The sequence below is a fragment of the Meles meles genome, chromosome 7 (assembly GCF_922984935.1).
Source record: "Meles meles chromosome 7, mMelMel3.1 paternal haplotype, whole genome shotgun sequence".
Classification (NCBI taxonomy): Eukaryota; Metazoa; Chordata; class Mammalia; order Carnivora; family Mustelidae; genus Meles; species Meles meles.
In genome coordinates this window covers 111,423,460-111,450,512 of record NC_060072.1, presented here as the reverse complement: position 1 = coordinate 111,450,512, position 27,053 = coordinate 111,423,460, and the positions used below count along the sequence as shown (strand labels likewise).

General features: G+C 42.5%; 1 protein-coding gene across 17 annotated transcripts in view; it reads right to left on the bottom strand.

The window, feature by feature from the left end:
• Positions 1-27,053, bottom strand: part of CACNA1C (calcium voltage-gated channel subunit alpha1 C) — a 627,772-nt gene that overhangs the window by 183,433 nt on the left and 417,286 nt on the right. For 10 of the 17 annotated variants that reach the window (XM_046012066.1, XM_046012080.1, XM_046012064.1 and 7 more), the window contains exons 6-8: positions 23,985-24,143; positions 16,857-17,053; positions 5,608-5,711 (exon numbers count right to left, since the gene is read on the bottom strand). In XM_046012066.1, the coding sequence (XP_045868022.1) occupies positions 5,608-5,711; positions 16,857-17,053; positions 23,985-24,143 (460 nt within the window). Of the gene's footprint in view, positions 1-5,607; positions 5,712-6,014; positions 6,119-16,856; positions 17,054-23,984; positions 24,144-27,053 lie in introns of all 17 variants that reach the window. The other 7 variants (XM_046012065.1, XM_046012074.1, XM_046012073.1 and 4 more) reach the window with 1 other exon arrangement.

The following is a 27,053-nucleotide window of genomic DNA, read 5'->3' as shown; positions in this document are numbered from 1 at the left end:
ACTGAATAACAGAAGGTTCACTTTAGCTCTTTTGGAATATTTCACAGAAGGTTAAGTTCTAGTTGCAGAACAATGACCCATCCTTCTTCTGGAGTCAGGAGAATAGGGCTGGGGTCCAACTGGAGTAGGAACAATTGACCCAGTCCTGTGTTACAGCATCTGCCCCCTGGGATGAAAGCTCATCATCCACACCCTAAGACTCTGGGGAGCTAACATAAACATCTGTAAGGAGAAAAGAAAATGAGGTTGTATTTGAGGTGTGAGGGGAGTAGAGACAGGCTCAGATCTGAAGCCTTACTGGCTCTCACTGGCTCCAGTGGAATGAGGGGCATAACTCGGCTTGTGCCTGGATGGAAGGTGAGCCAAGGTTTCTTTTTCCAGACTCCACTCAGTAAGGGATTTGCTGGGTGGTGGTATCTGATTCTTTTTATCTTCTCACCTGGATTCCAGCCATATGCCTGCTCTGGGGACTGAGCTAATGAAGACATGAAGCCCCAGCCTGACAGGCTGTGCTGGGCTCAGGGACCAGAGCTGGCTAGAAAATCAGTCACAGCCATGGGATTTGTCATAAAGCAGGAACACAGCTCTTGCCAGCAATGGCCAACATGAAAAATGAGGGGTGGAACGGAGAGCTGGGGACCAGTGCTCACTAATGTAAAGCATGCAGAGGGAGGTGTATGTAGAAAACCCAATCAATACAGAACGCTGGGGCTCTGGGCCCTCTGATGATCAACAGTCGATTCTTATTATTCATAGGTTCTGTATTTGCAAATTTGCTTACTCGTTAAAATTTATGTAACTCCCAGATCGATACATGTGTGCCTTTGTGGTCCTATGCAGACATGCAGAAAACTGGAGTCACATTCGCAGCTGAAGTCAAACACAGCAGCACTCTGCCTTCTTGTTTCAGTTCGCATACTGTAGACAGTGTACTTTTTACGATCTCTTTAGTGCCATGTTTGTCACATCTCTGCGCTTTCTGTTGGTGGCTTTTCTGTTAGATAATAGTCCCCAAGCACAGTGCTGCAGTGCCGTCTAGAGTTCCTAAGTGCGAGAAGGTTGTGATGTGCCTTAGGGAAAAAGTACATGTGTCAGATAAACTCTGTTCAGGCATCAGTTAGAGTGCTGTTGGCCATGAGATCATGTTAATGCATCAACAATATATATTAAATAAGATGCCTTTAAACAGAAACACACATAAAATAAGGTTGTGTATTGGTTGGTTGACACAAATGTTGTGACTAGAGGCTTACAGGATGCTCCCATTTCTCCTGTATTTCTCCCAAGAGTCCAAGAATAATGGCTTAGTAGTCATTAATTCAGTGTTCATAGTGACCTCATAGACTGTAACTATACAGATAATGAATGTGATTGTAGACATTCTGTCCACCCACAAAGAATGCATGTCCTGGCCTTTCTCTTGGATCCTTCTGGTCCCAGACAATGTGTCTTAACTACAGTGCCATGGTCTAGTTATGCTTTCAGGTTGCAACATGCTTCCTCCCCAAGCATTCTTTTGTTTTGGGGAGAGAGACAAGCCCATCTCCTGGGAAGAAAGAAGACAGGATGACTATACACCTAAGATCCTTGAGTTCCCTGTCTACTGAAGGCACATGTCTGATGTCCTCAGTTTGCAATCACTTAAAATAAAAAATGACCAGATTCCAGAGTCTGGGGACTTTTACCTGACTATAGCTTAAGCGCAATTTCGAGAATCTCATTGTCACTGCTCTAATTTTAGTAGGCTGGAGACTGAGATTTTTGAAGAGAAAAGCAAATATAATTCAATTCTTGTCTGTGCTAATACCAGTCCTGTGGTTTGTGAGGATCAATAGATAATGAACATGAAACTATTTTGAAAAAAATCAAGCAGAGAAAGTCAATTATCATATGGTTTCACTTACTTATGGAGCATAAGGAATAACATGGAGGACATTAGGAGAAGGAAAGGAAAAGTGAATTGGGGAAATCAGAGAGGGAGACGAATCATGAGAAACAAACAGGGTTTTGGAAGGGAGGGTGGTCGGGGGTTGGGTGAACCTGGTGGTAGGTATTAAGGAGGGCACCTATCGCATGGAGTACTGGGTGTGATGCATAAACAATGAATCTTGGAACATTGAAAGAATAAAATTAAATTAAAAAAATCCATGTGATATATATGATTTACATTGACTCTATCTGGCCTCATGAGAAAGATGTTCTGAATATGTGAGTGTTCCAGATAAAGGGTGCCTAACTGTCTGGTGACCAAACTTTTGGAATGTTTACGTTTTTCTTTATAGAGTGTCTTCTTTCCTTCATAAGTAGAACACTCTAAGCATAATTTAACCTTTCTTTGGTGACTGAAGGACATAATTTATGAGGCTGTGTTACTGTGTTGGACTGTAAAATAGTATTGTCCTTAATTGATGGGTGTAGGGTCTCAGGCCCCTCCAGTTCCAAAATGCTCCAAGGCTGTAGTTCTACTGAGCTGGTGTGGTGGGGTGTCTGTTCTCTCTCAAGGACTATGAACATTTGCAGGGATGCCAGCCCCCATGTTAAACAACCATGCCCTGCTGCAGCCTCCTCAGTGGGGCTCTAGAGCTTTCTGTTGGGACTCTTTCTGTTACCGGTAGCTGTTTCCAACAGCTGTCTCAAGGATTGCTTCTACCTTCCTCCCCATTCCTGTTGCTCCTCCTCATTGCACTTATTGCTCTTCACCTCCCCACTTCCTGACTCAGATTGAGGAGCATGGGCTTAGCCAGTTAAATGAATTTGGGGATTGTAACACATGGAGGTTAAGGATAGAGGCTGTGGATTCACATTGCTTGGGTTTAATCCTGGATCCTCCATTTTCACCTGTAAGGATTGAATTGGTTTCTTCATCTGTACCTCAGTTTTCTTCTCTATAGAATGGAGATATAAGTAGCACCTAGCTCATAGGATTGTTGTGAGCCTCGAATGAGTTATCCACCAAAAGCTCCATGCACTGAGATTGTCATGGAGGCTGGTTACTGTTAAGGTTATCATTGGGACGGTGAATTTCGCAGAGCTCTGAGACGGTTTTGGATGCTTTTGGAAGGTTGGTTTAATCAAGTCTGACTGATGAATAAGCAATTTTATTGCATTTTTGTGATGACTTTTATGAATTGTCCTGTCTGATCAAGATGCTGACCCAAAACTGAAACCACGGCCACCACCATGTGGTTAGCCAACAAGAGGCTGATTCTGGGTTTTGTCACTGCATGGACCTGGCACAGGCCATTCTGAGTGGCCAGCCCTTTAGACTGATTAAGAGGCCTCCTCAAACCAGGAAGGGGAGATGCCTACCAACTGACACTTCTCTGTCAGTGCAGAGGGTGTGCCCAGCAGCCAAGAAGCCTTGGAAGATGTTTTATCAGCAATTCTAGAGCTGTGAGGAGCACACTGCCTCTCTGGGACTGGGTCAGGGAAGGTGTCCTGCTATATGGACTCCAGAGCTCACAGTTCTGAGGTCTGAACGCCTTAGTGTTTCTGTTCAGTCAATTCATGTTGGGAGCATTACTACCTGACAAGCTTTGGGACTGAGTTGGTCCAAGACATGGTCTTCAAAACGATTTTTCTCCCACATCAACAGCTGCTGCCATTTGACTTTTCTGCCAGGAAGACAATTTTCCTTGGGGGCAGGCGGCAAGAATGACTGTGAGTAGATATCCTGCTTAAGAAGGGCCTTCATTGGCTAGTGCTGATTCTTCATTTTGGATTCCTGGGGGGAATTTTACTTGCTTAGATTTGTTCCTAATCTCTGGGGGAAGAAAGTAGAATCACTTTTTTTTTTTTTAAGGTTCAAAGCTCTGGCTTGTGTTACAGTTCAAGTTCATTCAATGCATATTCAATGGACGGTGATGGGAAGATGGGGTCCAGGCTCTGCCTGAGTTCTGGTCCTTGTTCTGATACTTAGAAGCACAATGACATCACCTAAGCCATTTACCTCTGGGCTCACTTTCCTCATCTTTAAAAGAAAAAGGCTAGGATTTTATGTAATAGCTCCAGTTATGATAGGCATCAAGTAAACAATAATCATTGTCATGATAGCACCATTATTGAGCACTTACTATATGCCAAGTATTTTACACAAATGCTCTCACTCTAGTATGACAACAATCTATGAGTTGGTATTATTATCTTCATTTTTTTTTTTTGATAGTTAATTAAAGTTCAGGAGGGTGAAGTTGCCCACATTATGCATCCAGCAAATGCAGAGCTGGGATATCCAAATTTGTCTTGAGTGGGAGTAAAGTTGGTTTTTTCAATGCTTTGATTCACATAAACACAGGAGCATTTTCTTGTGTTGTAACACAAAAATGAAAACCTTTATATCTTCCAGGCAGCTAATCAGGGGCTTATGTTGTCCTGTTCATCATTTTTATCCCTGATGGAAGACCCTAGTCTCCTGTGTGGCCTTACCTTGGCAAAAGGCACGGTGTCATCAAAGTCCCTAACAGGCACCCACCATGGGAGGAGTGAGGATGGAAGCAGATTCTTCCCTTCACCAAATCCCAAAGACTAAACCTGATGTTTTTGCATGGCATTAGGCTATGGCAGGAGATGGGAGGAGCTGTTCCCAGGTCATGTACTTAGTAAAAATTAAATGCAATCATTTCTTTCATGCCTGACTTTCTCCCAGCATGAATGTCCCTAGAGACATAGGAAAGGCTATTCAAAGCAGCTGACCTGTCTTAAGCAGGGCAGAAATAAATTGTCCCCCTCCCCCTTGTAGCAAAGGCAGCAGAGTAGGTCACCCATGAGCAGGTCACCGGGAGCATTTAGGTGTTAGGGCTTGGCCTGGCTGGTGTGGACTTGTGAAGAAAAAGGTAGGCTGAGGAAAGGCCCAGTGATTCTCTACAGTGTCAAGGTGGCCGTCCCCAGGGCAGCTAGATGGCCCAACCATATGCTATTTCTACCACTTTTTAACTTCATTGGAGCAAAGGCCAAAATTAGGCAAACTTTATACTTGTAGCCGAGTAGATACATTTAAAGGAAAGTATATTCCATCTCTATTCTCAAATAATCTATGGCTTTGAACAGCTAAGCACCATTTCCACTCAGAAAAAGGGCATACAAGATAGACTGTAGAGTCTATGAATTAGAATCCAAGAAAATTTTATTTTTAGTTTGTATCTGTTTACTTATATTTTAAATCAAACCCTTATTATCCCAGTCCATTCAACAATGCGTAAAAGCTACCTGAAATCTTTACTGTTAGCCTGCCACAAACTGTAATCAGGCAAGTACCTATTGGCAAGGCAATCCCTACCGCCAAACCCATTCAACTCAAGGCTCTCACCATACAGCTCCTCAGGCAGAAGGAGAAGCACCCTGCCTACCTACTTAGCTGCTTCAGGGTGGGAGGGGGTTGGATGAGCTAGGAGACAGGTGGGCCTAAGAATCTCCTCGTGAAGCCCAAACCAACAGATTAATCCTTGTACATTTGATCCTCTGTCCAGCCAGGCCAAGGCCATTCACTTCAAAGCTCCCGAGGTGGCCTCTTATCCCAGGTTCATCAGAGCCAGAAAAAAGAATAAAGCCAGGAATAGCGTAAAGAGTAAATAAAATAAAATCAAGACCTTTTTCCTTGGTCCTGCTTACCCGCTAAGAACACCGAGAACCAAGTTAAGTACAAAAAATGACCCTATGATGATTAGTGTAACAAAATAGATCCAGGGCCAGTCCCTTCCTACGGCATCATTGACCTGGAAGAATGGAATGATAGTTAGTGAGGCACACTCAGCAGCCGAGCACGGCCAAGTGCCCATCACCGGCTCCTGAACACTGACCCAAGCAGTGCCGGGACCCGGGGATCCTCTAGGTGCAAATCAGAGGCCAAACAGCCTGCCAGACACTGGGTCAGAATCTGTGGTTGAATGGGGACTTTTTTTTTCTGGTTTTCCTGGCCTGTTAGGATCCCATCCCTGAGGACCCTGGTGATGGATATAGTGGGACCTAGGACCTTGCTCGGCTGCATTGTAAAGAGTACATAGAAATGGTCAGCTTACCCGCTCAACACACCGAGAACCAGATTTAGAACGAAAAAGGATCCAAAGATGACCAGACTGACAAAATACACCCAGGGTAACTCATAGCCCATAGCGTCCTGCATCTGGAAAGATGAAGGCAGGTTAGGAAAGAGAGAGCAGAATGAGTTAAAGTGAGGAGGCAGGCAGGAAGGGTGTGGACAGAACTGGGGGAAACTGGCAGGTCTAAACCAGGATCCACTGTCCTGTCACCACTGGTACCATCAATATTCAAAATACTTCCCCATGACCCTGACCTGAACTCTAAGGGACATCTGTAGGCTCTAAATTCTGGCTCTCTCTGTTGTTTTATTTTCCAGAACCAGAAAACTTTCCTCAGTGTTTTCACTTATCTAGTAAGATGGGTCACGTAAAAAAGTGATTTCGTGAGCCTAGGGTGGTTTCAGCTCAGTTGGGTTTTTGTGGCATGGAGTCTTCCACTGCACCCAGGATAGCCTAACCTTGGTGTCAGGTGGGCCTCGGCTTTTTCTGAAGGAGTCAGACACCCAGAACCTTTGAAGGTGCATGAAGAAGGAGAGCCCTTCCCAGGGGTTTTCCTGAGCTGGGCCTGGAATTTAGAAGCAAAACTGCAGTGTTTCACGAGCAGTCTGGGCCACGGACCAGGAAGGACTGTCGTTTTGGTTACTTATGCAGACAATAGTACTTGTCCTGCAAACACGTTTCCTGTAGCCTGAAGACAGTGACCAGTACCTAACTGTATAATGGAGGCAGCCTCTGACAGGTGGCAAACCCCTGCAGCAGCTGGAGGCAATGGTTTGCTGGGTCCAATGCTTTGGAGAACCACTACGAGTTTCTTCCCTGGACTGTGTTCATTGACGTCAGTAGGGTTCCCTGAAACTGGTCATGGTGAGCAGAGTGGGCAAATGACATAGATCAGCCCCCCTTTTACCCTTTACCCTTAAGAACTGGTGGTTAAACATTTATCAGCACATAGCTGGCTGGAGGGTAGGTGTCAACATGATGTGAAGTTACAGAGAACAATTTTTATCAAGCAGGAAATTTGTTCTGATTTAGGCTTTCAAATTTATTTCTTTTAATGCTTTCCAACTAGACTAAGCAGGATTTAGTCATATCTTTCTAAAATGAACCCCAACTTTGTCCTTGTGAAATTCCCTTACAGGAATCCAAATTCCTTATACAAACTTCCCAAATGATTGATGTTAGTGGATCTCTGAGTGTGGCCCTGACCTGTTTAGAAATGCACATACTCGGCCCTCCTGGAAACTATGCAGGTGGGCCCAACAACCCATGTTTTAGCAAGCCCTACAGCAAGTTGAGTCTGATGTTAAAGTTTGAGAACCACTGATTTACAGCTATTCTCCCTAGCTCTCAACTTCAAATATAAGGACACGACAAATACCGTGATTCACTAGCTGTCTCTGCTTTGTTACATGGCAGTGTTCCTTAAAGTGTGGTCTGAAGACCACAGCATCAGAATCATCTGGAAGTATTGCTAACGACACAGATTGCTTCCAAGTCAGTGAGCCTCATGACTCTGCACGTTAATCACCCCGGGGATTCTAAAGCTAGGTGCCTTAAATGAGTTACATGTGGGCTGGGATAGTACCTTCCTCAACCCTTCTCAAGCTCCAAGAAACCTTACCCATGTGCCTGAGGATGCTGGACAAATACTACGTTCTCTGTGTGTTGTGAGTAAAGCAGGTCGAGAAGTACCGCTCCCACCTAGTTTAACTTGTTTGAAGTGTTACATCCCAATATATTCTTTTCAAATCTAATACTATTTATCTGGGCTCACTATATTTTGGTTGAAGGAATCTACCAAATGCAACCATAGCACAGAACACAAAAATTGTGTTCAGGGTTTGGGGGTCATTGGTTTGAACTGAGTCACTGAGCAAAAGAAGAGTTTCCAATGTAGGTCTACTTAACCATATCGTAATTCAATTCAGTTCAACAAGAATTTATTGAGCATTGCCATTCCCACACACTCTGCCATTTTTCAGATGGTGCTTATCACTTTCTACAAACACTTACGTGTTTGTCTTCCAATGCTAGAATGTATGTTCCCTGAGGACAGGCAGTTCACCAGACCAAATGCCAAAAACAGTGCCTCACATATGATAGGTACTCAGTAAATGTTGAGTGAATGAATGAATTTGATATGTGCCAGGCACTGTGCTATGAATAGGAAGCCCTTCCTAGCATGGGGACAGATTAAAAAAAAAAAAAAAAAAAGCAACTATAATGTGAGGTGGTAAAGGAGGTTGTAGGAATAACCATAGAGGGTTCTAGAAGTGTAGGGGGAAGAGTGACTGTCTGAGGCTTGGAAAAGCAAGCAACTGACAGACCAGGAAGGACTGGGTAAATCTTGCACCATGGGGCAACAAAGGCAGGAGTGTAGGGGCAGATAGGAAGCCCAGAGGTCTTGTGATCCTGGGACAGAACTGGGGGTTTCCTAGGAAGTTGGCAATTACTAAAAATAGAACCCACAGCTGAAAACCCATCCTGGCTCTGGGATGGAGACTTTTCCCAGTGGCTGAGGGATAAAATATCCAGAAAAACAGTGGTTGTTAGGAGAAGCAGGGTAGAAAGGTTTTGTGTGTTTCAGAGCTTGCCCCCATCACAGGGAGCCTGAAAGACTCCTTTAACCAGAAAGTATCCATCAGAGGCAAGTCTACAAAGGAAACCAAACCAGCAGAGGAAAGTCCAATGACCACCCAGGAGCAGAAAAAGAAAACTGCACCATGTAAGAAGGGGCAGGACTGGTGAAATGAATTTAGGGAGGAGAAAGGCATAAGCATGATGGCGAGATAGTCAACCACAGGCCATATAATGATTGTAAGGATGACCATGTGATTCCAGGGGGTTTGAATGTCACATTTTATTATGGGGAACCACGGCATAAGCTTTTCACTATTCTTAGCAGTGGTCTCATTAGAGTCCACATTTGTTCAACAGTATTTCCTGAGTGCTTACTGTGTGTAAGATGTTGTGTTCTGTGCCAGTGAGAGTGATGGGGTTGAAAACAGCCTTGGGATAGGAGAAGTCATCTGTGAGGAGGTATTTATGGAAACTGGACCCAAGGCCGTGAAGCATCTAAGGGTCCTAGGTTTTCCTTTCTCAGATTAAGTCTGGCCAGTGAAGGTCAGAGTCCTCTCCTCCTCCCTAAGTTAGGGAGGGTGGGGGAGGTCAAGAAGAGCTGATGGAAGCTGGGAATCCCACCTGAGAAAAGGTCCATGCCCATGGCGTTCTGCCTACAACCCCATGGGTGCATGGACCCCATGTTTCTGATCAACCAGCTGCTCTGTGCTAATCCCAGAAGAGCGTTTCCCAAGAGTGGCAGAGGGGGGCTGTTCTGCATGAGTTCTTCTGCTTCGCCTCAGATCTCAGACCTCCTTACTTAGGACATACAGGAACATGTAGTTGCTGGAGACAATGGCACACTTGCTGCTGTTCACCCTCCCAAAGCTGCCTCTGGAGCCGAGCAGATGGAGAGTGGGTATGAGGGCTGGCTGGCACTCAACAAACTGCCTTGGAATGAAATTTCTCCTTGCTGGTTCCTCATAACCCTAAAGAAAATACAGTTCCCTGAACCACATCTCTCTCCTAAGTCAACAAACCCATGAACCTTGAAGATTTCCTTGGGCCCTTATATGTTTTGGGTATCCTTTCCTTTGTGTCATAGGTGAGTGACTTCCAGCATCATTAAGGGCTTCAAATGGAGGGGGCTACAAGCCACACTGCCCATACATAGCTCATAGAGAGACTTGTGATAACCTTATGACCCACAGATAAGCTCATGACCCATAGATATCCCATTAATATCCTCATAACCTTATGACCCATAAATATCTCATTGATATCCTCATGATAACCTCATGACCTATAGATATATTCATGCCCTGTAGATATCCCATAAAGAGCCAGGGACATATCCAGGAGACTCATGGTGTCTACCTCTCCCTTATCCTATGCTTCTGCTTTGGTCTCATCTTTGTTGTGAGACATTTCTTTCAAAGGTTTAAGATGCAGAATAGCAGGTGAGGGGCAGGAGGCAGGAGGACAGATGGGAGATTAACGAGGTTCCAATGTGTTCCTAAGACCCTATCACTTCTTCAGCAAGCAATGCTCAACAGCTACTGGCGAATGATTCTCTCGTCTGTCTGGCTCTGGCCTGAGAGGAAAGTTCCCCCTTTGTTTTCTCTTTTACTTTCTCCTCTTTATTCTAGGCCACCTACTTTTGGGGGCAGACTGGGTAGAGAGCATACAATACTGGATGGCTCTGAAGTAGGGCAATGCCTGGAGTGATGAGATTGATGTCTTAAATCAGCTGGAATGGAGCTATTAAGAAGAGAGTGAATAAATAAAGACATATTTTTAAAAAATGACCTAGATTGCTGACACCCTTATTTAGAGGTGAAAAAAGGATAGGTTTTCTCAAACCATTAAAGCTATATATTTCTTAGGTTTATAACAAAGGAAGCTTTGTGACTTTTTTAAGGAAGGCACATATTTAGGCATTTTGATGTCCACCATCAGCAGCTGTTGCAGCCACCAGGCCCAAGGACTTATAGGATGACCCCAGCCTTTGCTGAAACACATGCTTGATTATTCCTAGAATCTACAGACAGCCCAAAGATGATATTGAATGAAAAACACAGAAGGACCTCCTGAAAACAATATCTAGTTCCTTGAGGGCAACCTCAACCTTAAACGTTCAAATCCAACATATATTTTTTTTTCCCAAAGAAGATAAAATAGGAGGAACAACACCTCCTGGGTCCTAGTGCATCAAGGCCACTCTCAATCTGAGCTGATTTCCATGCACTTTCAAGTTGTGGCAGTTTCTCTTAAGGTTTGTTCCACAGTCGCTGTGGATCTAAAAAGACTAAATAGTTTCACTAAATGCCAAGAAGTCTGTCACTTTACAGCAAAGGCAGGAGGTGCAGACCCATTAAAAATCAGAGTGGTTTACACAGAGTATAATTAGAGGACAGGGTTTGCTGCTGTCATGAATGCCAGTGCCCGGGGCAATGTCTCAAAAAATCTGTGACTACTCTTGACCTTCGTCACCTCGCATGCAGACACAGGGTTTCCACCCATAGGTCAATGAGTGAGCAGCAAGTCAGACAACAAGTTTAACCTGACTCCTTCCTGGTCCTGCACCTGTTTATTGTTGTACATGGAAAACTCATGACTGCCTCAGGGCACAGGTGAAAGCCTGGATTATGTGGGGGAAGACACCAAAAGGCTCCTAACATGAAGGCAAGCCAACACATTTAACTCCTTGATCTACTTTTTAAAAATCCCTGAACTTACATGGGATCATGGGGATCACTGACATCCTGGGGGAGGTTAGGGAGTGTGAGTGGCCCCAAATATGAACACTTGTGTAGGAGATAGCAGGCTCATAGCCAAAGGAAGCCCTGCTTATCTGTCCTGGGCAGCAACCAGGTGTGGGGTCAAGTTTGATGCTGGTGACTGCACCTTTAGGCATGTGGCCTTTCAGGCACCTTGGGTGAGAGCACTTTGGGGAAGATGAGCTGTTTCTTGGTTCTGTTGAGAGAACCTAAAAACCAGTTCTCTCCAATCTCCCTAAATGTTATAAACTTGCTTTCCCCAGGGGGAGGAGCCTCAAAGTGAGTGAAATTCCTCTCTCCCCCGAAGTTTTCTGTGCCAATGCAGAGCTCTGTGTATACTGTCTTACTAAGTCATGTTTCCTTATGTGTCCTCTATCTCTTCAATAAGATCTTAAATTCCTTGAAGGCAGGACTTCATCTCTCCATCCCTCTACCCCAGTCCCTACTCAGTCCCAGGAACATAGTAAATACTCAACAAATGTTTGTTAAATAGATTATTAAATAATAAGGACTCATCTAATACCAGTGAAATGAATAAAATAAAGCCTAAAAATTAAGTAAGTAATAGCATTGAGGGATGCTAATTTTCTTTCTTGACATGCTTGTAAACCACTAGTTTATTGTCTAGATGACATTCTTTGTCTAAAACAGCATGGGCACTAAGTGGGGAGCACTCTAATAGAAGCAGATTAAAAGTTAAGAACTATAGGGTCCTAAGTAGGACCTACTACTTTCTCTGTTCTGATACCTGTGAAAAAGCCCAGGATGCTGTTTCTAGGTTACTTGAGGATTTTTTTCCAGCTCTTCACTTAGAATGACTATTAGGCCATAAATAGAACTCAGCTCCATTTCTGCTTTCTTGATGCCTTCAAAGACATTCTCTATATTCTGTAGTGAAAAGAGGTGGCTTTTTGAAAAAAAAGATGGAGTGGGGAAAAAATAGGGTAAAGCCTGAATCAACCTGCCTGGATGTAAAAGACCTTTGTTATAAATGAAGGATGTTTCAGCAGCACCAAGAGCAGATGTGAATGTCCATCTCTGTGTGTATGGGATTTTAGAAGGAATTATCTTCCCAGCATGTCCAGACATGTAAGTGGGATGACAAGACCAAGTGTGGAGCTGACAACTGCCTCATGAAAGGTTAAAATATTAGAATTTTGTCCCCAAGTTCTCCTGTTGAACCCAAACTAACCCAGATACTACAGAAGACACTATTTGTGATTCTAAAAATCTTTTCATTATATGATTTCTCATTAAGCATTCTTTCTAATTCTATTTTTAAGCTCAGTTTCTATTTTTTAAGCCAATTGTTGGGGTGGGGAAATGGGTGGTGTTGGAAAGAAGTGATCCCACTATATTGGTGGTAGGTAGGTTGGGCCTGAGTCCAGGGAAACCTAGACCTGAGTGATTTTACTGTGCTGCACAGTATGTAATATTCTTGGGGTCCCTGGATCAGGAGGGTATTGGGTGAACAGAGGTCAACAGAATCCTCTTGATGAAGGTTTATTCAGGCATCTAGATTCCAGAAGAGCTAGAAACATGTATGTTTGCCTACTTCTAACTGCTCCCTCCCTTTCCCACAAGTCTCACATGTAACTTTCTCCAGGTATTCCAAACACTGGGTAAGCGGTCATGTTATTCTGTCCCCAAGAGCACAGAGCTATCTCAAGTACAAACTCAGCACCTGACTGATGTTTATGCTAATTAACTGTGATCTGGATGCAATGTGGAAGAGATAATGATTTTCAAACTGACTCAGACCACATCTAAGAATCCTGAAAATCATCTTGGATTTGGAAAATCATCTTGATTCAGCAGCCTCTTCCATACTCAAGAAGGCACATTCTCAAACCATATAAGACAAGTAGTCTTGAATTACACGCAGAAAGTTAGGGGTGTTTGGTTAAAAAAAAAAACACTATAAAAATCTGAACATAGAAATAGAAACTAATGGTGATTCTATGCACTATTGGATTCTTCCCTCTCTTGGTGGTTCATTGTTTCTAAAGAAGGCTGATACTTTTGTTTGCTCACCATTCCCCACCATTTTAGAAGAGACATGGACATTCTGAGAATAAATGGGGCTTTGGCTTAAGAAGCTATTGCTCGAGGAAACCACACCTCAAACAAGAGTTTTAGCTTAGTTTCCGAATCCCCAGTGTCCCCCACTCCTTACCCTGTCATCTGCAGATTCGGTAAAAGAAGTGTTTCAACAAATTGTTCACCTTAGTTGGAACCTTGACCCAATGTATGGCCAGTAACTTTAACTAGCTATTCTACTATTACTTGGCTAAGTTTGATCTTCTTTTTAGTCCACTAACTCTTCAAATCATAACAATGGGATGAAATAATGGATGTCACAGAAAAAGAGAAATGGATTTGATATTATCCACAGTAGGAAGCAGGTGTCTGCCATTTGCTACTGTTGACCTCCCTAATCCCTTCCGTCCCAAGCTATATCCAGTGATTGAATCAATTGCTTCTTTAGTGCTTTAATGGCTGATTCTCTCCCTAGGAACATCTAACAAGCTATTTGATAGTTCAGAATGAACCTGGCTCTGGGGTTTCCACTCATTGCTATACTTGAAAATCTTGGTTGATTCTTCCAACATTCTGTAGACTTGTCCTTTGGATTTGAAGGGAAATGCATTCTTCTGAGTGGAAGACCCTGCTTCTCCAATTTCCATAGCTTCCTAGACTGGTTCAAATTCAGTGGCATCAAAGCAGCACCATGCAGATTGAATAGGTTAGGCTTCTAGGGGTTTTCAGACTCCTACTTGGGCATCAGAATCACCTGGAGAGCCTTTCAAAATGCAGATACTGGGGCCTCACTTTGGAACTTCTCATTCAGTGGCTTGGAGGGAAGTCTGGATATTGTTATATTTAGAAAGTTCCATGTTTTATACTAAAGTACACTGAGATTTGAGAGTCTGTGGGTTTAGAGATATAAGCTCAGAGGCAAGAAGGAGGAATGCTGAGGGGGAAGAAGTAAGAGGGAGAGAAAAGAAGGAGGAATGGAAAAATGGCCATAGAAAGATCAAAGCAATTAGAGAAATTGTCTGAAAGCAGGAGCATTGGGCTGGGGAGTGCTTCCATCATGAATACCCAAGTATGAGGCTGTTTCAGCTTTAAAGTGTGTGTGTGTGTGTGTGTGTGTGTGTGTGTATACGGGCCTGTGTGCGTGCGCACGTGTGTGTGTATGCATGCACACACACACACACACACACACAATATGGCCGTTTGGGGAAGGTGCTGGGAAAATCAGAGAGGCATGTCCCATGAGCCTGGGATTGTTCCTTCACCTCTGACACTTTTTCCGTTCCCAGCCTGAGCTCTATCACACACACCCCAGGGGAGAAAGAACAACACAGCTGCTGAAAATTGGTAGTTGCAGTTGTGTGCTTCTTCTCATTCCCCACTCTGGCTGTCATTACGACAGTATTTCTTTGGGTCACATCTGGCTGGTGGGGTATCAATGACTTATGTTGGGGGAGAGGGAGGGAGTGAAGAAGGAAGATCACAAAAATACACCAGGGCCATCAGCAAAGTAAATTATACCTATTCCCCCAGCCCTACACCCATCCACCCACTGCCACCGTGCCCTCAATTTACCATCATGGAAGGCGTTCCTATAGCAACTTAAAGCATGGGTTTGAAGCTCATGTGATGAGGCTCCAAAGCATAGTTCCATGTGCTCATATGTTACATTGCCCATAGCAGAAACTGTCCATGTACAGAAGGGTATTTCTGTTCTTGGATAGCCAGAGAGATCTACCCAAGGTAGAAGGACCACTTGGGAATTTGATCAGCTTTGCTAAATGAAATAAATTTGCCTAAGCATAGTACATTTAATTCCCTCTTTTCCTCTTAGAAATTATTCAAAGCCAGTTTTATTGAGCATTTCATTTTAATTTGAGAGAGAGGTGACTTGACCTTTGTCTTCCTCTCAAAGTATCACAACACAGCAACTCTACCATGGCCCGGTTCCTGTCATATACTATCATTATTCAGCTTAGATTTGCTGTTTCTCTAGACTGAGATTTTTAGTCTGAACTGGATGTTGTTTACATCTGAATCCTGTACCTAGGAGCTTCTCTGGCATGCAAAGAATGCTCAATAAATGTTTTCTGGGTACAAGTTTCTCAGGCAAGTTTCAAGTAGTCATTTGCAGAGAGTATGCATTTGATAACAACACTGGGTTTCAGCATGTTGACCTGAACATAAAAACCTGATAAAGAGGATTTTTGAATCAATAAGATATGGAGCTCATGAAAAAATTAAAAGATACAATACCCTGTATCACATCTTTGTGTTATTACAAAACTCTTCTGTTTTTAAGAAGAAGTCAATACCTCTCTTGGCACCAGTTCCTTTCTATCTGGCGGCTCTGTTCAATGGGAAGCCATTTGCTTCCCTTTCCCTCTTCCTTGCTTTAGTACGTAGACACTATTCCCCAAGCAGACTCTTAGACTGTTTTCAGCATGGCCAAATAAATTTGACTATTTGCAAAACTGTGGGTGAAATGGTATTTTCAAGACTGGCAACAAGCATTTTTCACCCAAATGCTGGAGAACAACACTGGATTCTGGCAAGTCATTTCTCATGCTCAAGTAGGAGATCCTACAAAGAATTATATTTTCTGGAGCTTTTACAGATAATGGACTTGACTCTGCCAGAAAGGAGATAGCTCAAATATGGTGTGTATATTTGCCTGTCCCATAGGCAGAAATCTGGCACTTTAACAGCTTAAAGGTTGGCAAAGTAGTGTCGGCTGCTGGATAATAAAAGGGGCATCTTGAAGGTAAAAGATTTACCATTGACTGGTTGACACTTAGGAAGTGGTGTTTCTAAATACGCACACATAACCAGCAGAGTGTTTTGCTAGCAGTGAAAATGATGGCAATGTGTTTGTCTGATGGACTACTCTAATATGATAAGGTAAGATTAACATGAGAAATAGAAATATAATAGCATGCCATAATACTAACAGTTCAATAAAAATTGTTTCTTGTTAGAAGACCAGGCCTGACTTTTCTCCTTAGCCCTAATTTTTTTTTTTTTGCTTAGCCCTAAAAATTAATAATTGTGCTCTCTAGCTCTCTGTGGGGGACAGATGCAAGACAAGGATAAGAACAGAAGAAACTCTATAGTTTCTACAGGAAGGGGAGTTGAATAGAATCCTTGTGTCAGGTTTAGCCAACTCATTCACAGATCATCAGCTGTAGGCCCGTATTTCTCACTATGGTAGGATAAACTGAACGATGACATTTCTCTTAGGCTGATGGGCGGACAAAGAGACTCATTAGGGTGCAAATTTCATGCTTTGTTTCTCATGAAAGACCTGGAAGAAATCAAAGACATTCATCAACTATTCCATCAAGGTGACCACAAAGTCATGGGGAGAGTGGAAGAAAAGGGAGATGTTGAGGACAGGCTCACAGCCTTCTGGACTCCCTGCCTCTGCCCATCTCAAGTTACGTACCCAGTACAGCACATCTGTCCAGCCCTCCATGGTGATGCACTGGAACACTGTCAACATGGCGAAGGCAAAATTGTCGAAGTTGGTGATGCCGTGCTTGGGCCCGTCCCAACCGGGCTTGCACACAGTGCCATTCTGACACTGCCGTCCATGGCCTGTCTCCAGGGCACAAGGGGAAGGATCATCTTCTGCTGGAACATCTTGAATGACCAGGGGAAAAGAGAAGGCAGCGGAGGGGATGGAGAGAAATGGGCAGAAAAAGGAGAGAGAAGTCAGAGAGAAAACTGGCAGGATAAGGTTGATGGGTTAGGCAAAACAACCACAGCAACCATAATGCAGAACACATTTTCATTAGTTCCCCCACAGACAAATTAAACAACATAAGGAACGAGGTATTCATTTTAGGCTGCCATTGATTTAGGAGGTCAGTACTTTGAACTAATTGTAAAACTGTATTTTAACCTCGTTAATTGACTTCAAAGATAGTAAGTCTATTGCACATTCTGCTGAAACATGTTGTCATCATGGTCAATGGCAAATGGCCAATTAAAAGCTAATGATGATGCAATCACTCCAAGTGATAAACATTCTGGAAAGTGATAGGAAGTCCACCTTTTCTTTCTTTGATGATAATGTATCTGTGGAGCCTTCCATTAGAATACCAGAGTTTAGGGTGAGGGTTATATTGATTGGAAGAATCTCTCACATAATGAGCCAACAAGTCCCATTCTGTAACACTTTCTCCATTACGTGTTGCAGGACACATTACCAAAGATACAAGTCATTTTATAGCAGAAGCCTTATGCTGATGAAGGACAAAATATAATTCTTCCCATGGGGGGAGTATCAACAATAGTGGTCTTTATTACAACCCTCGAGCATAAACACTGCTGATTGTCATGTAGAACCCTGCAGCACTGCTCTTTGGTTTCCAGCATGAATAACTTTCAGAAGAGGACTCCTTTTCTGACCTCTAATCAAGACAGACCTGCAGTGGGTGGCAGGGAGAAAACTCCCTAGGTACCGACAGGGCTTTTTCAGGAAACTGTACAACATATCTCCTGTGGCTACAGATGGTGCTTAGGCTAATTTCACATGCTGGGAAGAGTTACTAGAAAATTAATAATTAAGATGTAGCTTATATTTTTGGTGTGGAGATCATTGGTAAATTGAAATAAGACTAGACTGATCTAAAGGCACCTGGGTGGCTCAGTCAGTTAAGCATCTGCTTTCTGCTCAGGTCAGGCCCTCAGAGTCCTGGGATTAAGTCCCACATCGCACAGGACTCCTGCTCAGCATGGAGTTTGCTTCTCCCTCTCCCTCTGCCCCCTCCCACAACCTTACGTGTACTCTTTCTCTCTCTCAACCTTATGTGTGTTCTTTCTCTCTCTCTCTCTAATAAATAAATAAAACCCTTAAAAAAAAAAGACTAGACTGATCTAAGGATTCCCATTATGGTAAAATACTGGTAGCCTTGACCCAGCTGTGGAAGGTAATAGTTTGAAATTCACAGAAGTTTGTGAAATTAAGGACATTGTTTCATGCTTATAGAAGGTAATGGTAATAAACAGAATAGACTTCGGTCATAACAAATGATTGCCTTTAACAATAATGAAGATATGTCCCCAGATAGAGAATTTACTTAAAGTTCTTCATTTAGAGAATAACAGATCACCCAGGGTCTTTTCTTATTTCATATGCATCACAACAATTACGAATGTCTAGTACCTCTGTATTGAAGACTATTAGTTGATTGGCTCTTTCTCAGTTTGTGGTTTCAAATTTGAAATTGTTTACTCCAAAGAGGAAGACAGGAAGAGGAATATTAATCCTAACTAAGAGACAGTTCTTATGAGAATGGAACTGAGCAGTATGGTTGGAAATATATGCTGGAGTGTGTCTTCTTGGCTTTTTTTACTTTTTTCTCTCTTAACAGCTTTATTGAAATATAATTTACATGTCTTACAATTCATCAATGTAAATGTACAGCTCAATTATTTTTAGTAAATTTATATAGTTGTACAGCTATCACCACAACCCATTTTAAAACATGTCCATCATCCTCCTAAATTCTGTGTGCCTGTTTGCAGTCAATCCAAGCTCCTCTCCCCAGCCCCCAGCAACCTGATCTACACTCTGTCTCTACAGCTTTGCCTTTCCAGAAATTTCATATAAAAAGAATCATACAATATGTGGCTTTTTGTGTCCATCTTCTTTCACTTCGCATAATGTTTTTGTGGTTCATCTGTGTTGTTGCCCATATCAGTATAGTATATTCGTTTTTGTTGCCAAGAAGTGCATTTCACTGTACGTCTAACCATTCACCAGGGGATGGACATTTGGATTATTTCCAGGTTTGGGCTATTGTGAACCATGCTTCCTGGCTTATCCTTGGCCTGGTGCTTCAGGTTGTCTGTGGGTCTTTGTGTGATGACCAAGGTGTAAAGGTCTGCATCACTGGTCCCTGAACTGTTTGAGGGAATGACTGTGTCCACCCCATTTCCTGACTCCAGGGTCTGGCTCCCAGTAGGGAGCTGAACTCTAGTCAATTTTTTGTGACTTCTGAATTTGTAAAGTCTTTGGAGATTTGGCTGTGAGTTTAAACAACGGGAGGCTATAAAAAGTGGGAAACTCAGAAATCAATCCGAACCCTAAAGAATGCATTAAAAAGTGGGCAACAAACACCTAAAAAATTGAAGAACTAAATACATTATACGTTCTGTTAGGTTTCTCACCCGTTCTGGTGATGACTTTCTACTGTGATAAGCTCAGTCACTGTGATAAAAGTGCTGGAATGATATAGGAGATGGGAGCAAAAGAGAAGGTGAAAAAATGGAGGAACAACTTGCATTTCTTTTTCTCCTGTTTTGCCTTCTAGTGAATAAAGATGTTGTTAATCTTTGTGTTGTCACTGCTCATCTGACAGTCTTCCCTGTGCTCTATATTCCTGAAACAGGCAAAAATAAGGCAAAAGTGAAGGTTGCTAAAGTGAATGCTGAGTGTCCTCAAGGAAGAAAAACACATTTTGGGGTTTTATAGAAAAATATATGTTGAAAGGAAAATGGCATCAAGGGGAAGGGATCTCATTAATAATAATAATAATAATAATAATAATAATAATAATAAAAAGGATGAGGTTCAGAGAGATTATCTAAAGGCTCAAACACCACTGCTATTTTAAACTATCTTGAACAACAATAAAAAAAGATTTGAGAACAATTAAGAAGCAATGATGATCTGGTAAAAATAGGTATCTATAAAAAGCACTGAAGGGAACACTTGAAAAATGTGCACACACACACATCAGCAGGTCCTTGCGACATGCACTTGAAGGTGGGGGGAAATTAATTTGAACATGAAAATTGTGTTGGTTTTCTTCTGCAGAGTCATGAAGCCCCAGGGAGGAAAGCAGGAACAAAAGTAGGAGAAAGAAACAAAGATGTAGGCCTTATGCTTTAAAACAGAAGTGAAGTAGAATCATTCTGGAAAGTCCAAATTAAATTTGTGGTGAAACAATGGAGGCAAAGATTAGAAGAGATTTTAGAAACGCAGTTAATACCAACAAAAACATGAAATCCTGGGAGAGTGCCAGTTAGGAGTTCCAAGGAGAAATCACCAAAGACAAAATCAATTACTTTTTTAGGACCCAACTTTAAGGAGTGAATACAATGAGAGTGATTTCATTTCTAGGTTTGAACCAACCAATTCTTTGCCAGTCTCAGGGGTAATTAGTGTGCTTGGGAGAGCGATTCAGAGTGGCCTGGCTCAGAGTGTCATCAAACAGATGGGACAGCCAGAAACAAAAGGTGCCGGCATATGGTGATGTGTCTGTTGAGGAACTAGGAAGGCGCCTTGCAGATGCCTCTGGGATCAGAGAAAAATTGCCCCTTCAGAGACCACCTCTACAGGGAACTGGAAGGGCAGCCTACAGGCTGAATAATGGTCCACCCAGCCAGCTCCAGAGCTTTCTTTAGCCAAAGCATGGCTCAAAATCTGATGTGTCCTCCAATCTACAAGCACATAAAATTCCCAGTCTGAGAAAAAGTCTTAGAGTGCAACAAGAAGAATTTGATCTTCCATTATCACAAAGGCTCACAAGCACTTTTGTATAATCCAAATTGGCAGAAAAATATGGTAATTCAACACAAAGTCTGAGGCTTATGAAAAATATCACCCATTCCAAAGGTAGTATAAAACTCTCCAAAACCAACATGGGGGTTGGTTTCAAAGATTGCAGGTTTTTGGTCTCCTTCTCTATGACTGCATGGAGCATGTCCAGATTCCCATACTTTTTTTTTTTTTCCCTTCTCATTAGTTTAGTCACTATGTAGGTGGAAGAGGCTCTGATGACTGTGGTTTCATGTTCTGTTGGGAAGGATGGAGTGGGGCCCTGGATTTGTCATCAGATGGCAGATTTAGGAAGGAGGAGCTCCCAGAGCTCCTGATTGCAGAGTGTTGAGTGAAGAGGCTTCTACAGCCAGGTGTCCTTAGCCCCTCTTCCCAGCAGGGAGCTTGGCTCCACACAGAGTGAGGTCACCTTCCTGGAGCTGGCATGGCTCCTCTCTCTGGAACACTTCTCTCAGTGTCTGTCCTCTGACACCCTGGATCCCCAGGCTGATGGTCATTTTCACCATGACAGCTAACTTCCCTTCTGACTTGTGGGGTGAAGGTAAAGCCCACCGCTAAATAATCTGATGCATCTTCTGGTAGGATGAAGGCGAAATCCAAAGTATTTCTCCTAGTCCTGTTTTTTGTTTGTTTGTTTTTTAAATCAAGAATGGAAAACAATACGGTTCTAAAAAGACCACTCCAATTGGTGAGGCCAGTTCTGGTCTTTATCCTAAGAGTGGGAAGGCTGCTATAAGCATTGGCAGGCCGTTGGCGGCTGTTTCACCAGACTGTGCAGCTGCGGTTCAGAGAAGAGCATCCTATCCTGTGTCTCCTTTGTTTATCGTGCCCATCATTTTCTTGCCGGTTGAGGCCACTGCAGGTCTGACAAGAAAGCCCAGTGACTTCCAACATTCAGGTTTGCTTGTTAGCACAGGCCCTTAGAGGATCTTGCCACCAGTGAAAAATGTACTTTTGCTGTTTTCCCAGCAGGATGATAGAAGCCATGTGCAGCTCTGGGAGCTGTGCTCCTTAGGTAAGTGGTTGGTTGCAGGATAAGGTTGCTATCATTAGCTCTATGGCAGAAATTCACCATTTTGTTGTCTTCCTGCCCCTTGGTATGCTGTTGGTGAGAGCCACACCGTCACACACGCCTGCTCTTACGGTCTTTGACACTCAACCTCCCTATGACAGCCTGAGGAGTTTGAGTCTAAAGAGTCACTGATCATTTCAATATGACTGCATAAACTTTAGAGATTAACGGTCCAGCTCTAAAGTGGGACCTAGAGTGAGCTCTAACAAAGCTACGCAATTAACATAAATTTATTGGTTCAGGGCTGGCTATAGACTAAACTGAACAAGAAGGATTTGAATTCAAGGGGAAAATACTATTCATTGCATTATTTGGTATTCCTCTAAGCAAAGCTGGAAATCTTAGAATTTTAACTGAAGGCAAGATGTTCTAATATTAAAGAACTTAGTTATTTTTAAAAATATGGCAGTTTATTTTATTTATTTTTTTTTAAAGATTTTATTTATTTATTTGACAGAGAGAGATCACAAGTAGGCAGAGAGGCAGGCGGGGGGAGGTGGGGGGACAGGTTCTCTGCTGAGCAAGAAGCCTGATGGCGGGACTCGGTCCCAGGACCCTGAGACCATGACCAGAGCCGAAGGCAGGGGCCTAACCCTTTGAGCCACCCAGGTGCCCCGACAGTTTATTTTATACAATTATGGCTCAAACAATTAGGAAGTTCTCTCCAGAGTTAAAAAATGGTCTCTTAAATAGACTCCTTATCACAAAAGTAAAAACAATGGTGTGAATCTGTAATCATAGATTTATGGGGTTTTTTTGTTGTTGTTTTAGGACTACGGTCACGTAGTAGTGATCTAGAAACTACAAATACCCAGTCAATCCAACAGTTAAGCCAGACCATCTAGATCAGGTACTCTATTTTGATTTCTGAATATGAATAGCCTATGTCATTCTTTGTTGTGCAGATCTGTCCCTCCTCACCATCGTAAAGGAAGAGGGGTCAAATTTAATTTAATGCCTGGGCTGAATGGGAAGGAGAAGCAGTACAGATGGAGAGAAATGAGTTATCTTTTAAAGCTTCAGACAGATGTCCCCCCTTTCTCTACCAAGATGTCAAAAACCAAGATGAAAGATCTGGTTGTTGGAAAAAAACAATCACATAAATTTAACACTCTAACCCTTTTAGGGGGGGAAGTATTTTTTTCAACAAGTTTTTGTGTTAAACTACTTTACATGTCTGCTGAAAAGTTCTGTCAATTCCCATTTAAATGAAAATTTTTTAAAGGCACCACTGAGATTTTAGTAACCTAAGACAACAGTTTGTAATATATCCATCCCACAAGCCAAAATTTTAGTCCTATTCCGAGAAGTGCCTAATGGTTTAGCATTTCTTGTTAAATATACTGATTTATGGAAAGACCATGGGGAGAGAAGTCTCAAGAAGCCCCCCACCCCATGACAGGGGGCCAGCATCTGTCAGGCCTATGAAGAGAGAAGCAGAAAACACAGCACAGAGGAGCCAAGATCAACCCTGAGGTGTGCACAGAACCCAGGGTTGTAATGGAGGCATCTACTGGCTGCTGGCAAAGCTGCCTTCGTGAAAGAGCTTTGGATGAATAGCGACACTGAAGGACCAATGGACAGAGATATACATGCTCACTACATCAGCTGATTCTTAAATTAAAATACTCCAGGTTGTCTAGGTGATGTTTCTTGATTCACACAGCTCATTTAACTGTTTAGTAGTGCTGGACGGAAGCTTGCAATTAGCTGTTTTAACAGAGACCTATTTTATTAGAAAGAAAGTAACAAAGAGGAAAAGAATACCTACCTCTGCCTCTTATTCCACAGAATGGAAAGATGAGTACTTGAATGGAGGAGGCCTTCCCTAGCACCACTGATCACGTGGTGGCTGTTCACCCCGTTACAAGGAAAGTAGCGACAACCCAGGGAAGCTTCTTGAGAGCTGACCCCTGGGCATCTTCCCTTACCTGCTATGCCCTCCTGGTTGTAGCAGGTCTTATGCATCTTCCCCATGAAGAGCTCCAGGCCGATGATGGCGTAGATGATGATGACAAACAGCACTAACAGGGCAATATGCAGCAGGGGCACCATAGCCTTGATAATGGAATTCAGAACCACCTGGAGGCCTACAATGACAAAATCAGACAGTAACAGTGAGCACATCAGTTTCCATTTATTGGAAACGATAGCGTTTAGTTGTCGTGGTTGCCATACTGACATAATCTTTTTTTTTTTAATTTATTTATTTTTTCAGCATAACAGTACTCACGATAGCACATACCCTCCCCAATGTCCATAACCCCCTCCCCTCTTCCAATCCCACCTCCCCCCAGCAACCCCCAGTTTGTTTTGTGAGATTAAGAGTCATTTATGGTTTGTCTCCCTCCCAATCCCATCTTGTTTCATTTATTCTTCTCCTATCCCCCTAGCCCCCCATGTTGCTTCTCCATGTCCTCATATCAGGGAGATCATATGATAGTTGTCTTTCTCCGATTGACTTTCACTAAGCATGATACCCTCTAGTTCCATCCACGTCGTCGCAAATGGCAAGATTTCATTTCTTTTGATGGCTGCATAGTATTCCATTGTGTATATATACCACATCTTCTTTATCCATTCATCTGTTGATGGACATCTAGGTTCTTTCCATAGTCTGGCTATTGTAGACATTGCTGCTATAAACATTCGGGTACACGTGCCCCTTCGGATCCCTGCGTTTGTATCTTTAGGGTAAATACCCAGTAGTGCAATTGCTGGGTCATAGGGTAGTTCTATTTTCAACATTTTGAGGAACCTCCATGCTGTTTTCCAGCGTGGTTGCACCAGCTTGCATTTCCACCAACAGTGTAGGAGGGTTCCCCTTTCTCCGCATCCTCGCCAGCATCTGTCATTTCCTGACTTGTTAATTTTAGCCATTCTGACTGGTGTGAGGTGATATCTCATTGTGGTTTTGATTTGTATTTCCCTGATGCCGAGTGACGTGGAGCACTTTTTCATGTGTCTGTTGGCCATCTGGATGTCTTCTTTGCAGAAATGTCTGTTCATGTCCTCTGCCCATTTCTTGATTGGATTGTTTGTTCTTTGGGTGTTGAGTTTGCTAAGTTCCTTATAGATTTTGGATACTAGCCCTTTATCTGATGTGTCGTTTGCAAATATCTTCTCCCATTTTGTCAGTTGTCTTTTGGTTTTGTTAACTGTTTCCTTTGCTGTGCAAAAGCTTTTGATCTTGATGAAATCCCAATAGTTCATTTTTGCCCTTGCTTCCCTTGCCTTTGCCGTTGTTCCTAGGAAGATGTTGCTGCGGCTGAGGTCGAAGAGGTTGCTGCCTGCATTCTCCTCAAGGATTTTGATGGATTCCTTTCTCACATTGAGGTCCTTCATCCATTTTGAGTCTATTTTCGTGTGTGGTGTAAGGAAGTGGTCCAATTTCATTTTTCTGCATGTGGCTGTCCAATTTTCCCAGCACCATTTATTGAAGAGGCTGTCTTTTTTCCATTGGACATTCTTTGCTGCTTTGTCAAAGATTAGTTGACCATAGAGTTGAGGGTCTATTTCTGGGCTCTCTATTCTGTTCCACTGATCTATGTGTCTGTTTTTGTGCCCATACTGACATAATCTTATGCAATTTTCTTAGCAACTCTACCAGTGATGTATCACAAAGCCCCATTTTTTAGATAAGGAAAGTGAGGCTTAAGGTCACACAGTGAGTGAGTGACAGAGTAGGGATTGATATCTAGGTTGGCCTGACTTCAGATCTTTCTTGGAGGCACATCCAAATGAAAGGACTGGCAGATGCTGTGCTTCTAAGGGGAAGAACATATTGTTTTATCCAGAACTATCCAATTTTCTAATATCCTAACATCTTTTTGTCCCAGACCAGCATCTCACTATAGTGAGAGTTAATTTTGACTAGAAATAGCCCTGCAAAGACTTGCTTATCACTCAAGGTGAGATTACTAGAGCCAATGGCTGACCCATCTGCTGGAAAACACAAATCTGATTGCCAGGCATCTGGGAGGGTGGGACTTACTTTGTTGAAACTGATTCATATCTCAGGAAAAATGTAGGTGGTGAGAACTCCGTGGGCTTCTCTCCAAGGACTACATGGGTGGACCTTTCTTCCTACAGATTTCTGACCAGGCCCCTTTCCCTCAGGACCCGAGTCTGAAGAACATTATAGCCTTCCATTCAAAAACCCCAGTGAAGGGAGTTGATGATTAATGGGTATGTACCTTCCATTTGGGAAGATGAAAAACTTCCAGAGATGGATGGTGGTGATGATTGCACAATGTGAATATACTTAGTGCCACTGAACCATACACTTAAAATTGTTATAATGGCAAATTTTGATATGGATACATTACCACAATAAAAACTAAAAGTACCCAGATCCTGTCAGGAAAAAAAAAAAAAAGTAAATGAAAAATCCTGTTTAGCACATGGGTCTTGTCAGTGCACTTCAAAAGTCTATAGGTTTATACTGCTGTCTTATGGGAAAAAGGACCCCCTAACTTATATCTTTTTCCTGCTTTCTCTCTCTCTTTTTTAAACTTCTTAAAAATTTTAATTTAATTAAAAAATTTTTTTTCAAGATTTCAGGACATGTTTAATTTATAGTTATAGGCAGGGCTAATACCTCTAGAATAAATTCCCCTGATGTCTTTGGACAGCATTTGGAAATGATAGTATGTTTATTTATACTTTACTTTAAAAATAGTTTCTTGGTCAAGTTGTTCATCATCTAAGAATGTCGAAAAAAAAAGTTTGTGTGTTAGGATAAGGATAATTGGATAAGAAACAGAATTTTTTATTCTTTTTTAAAAAATTTAAATTCAATTAATTAACATATAATATATCATTTGTTTCAGGGGTAGAGGTCTGTGATTCACCAGTCTTCTATAACACCCAGTGCTCATTACAGCGCATACCCTCTCCAATGTCCATCACCCAGTTACCTCATCCCTCCACCTCCCCTCCCCTCCAGCAACCCTCAGTTTGTTTCCCATGATTATGAGTCTCTTATGGTTTTTCTCCCT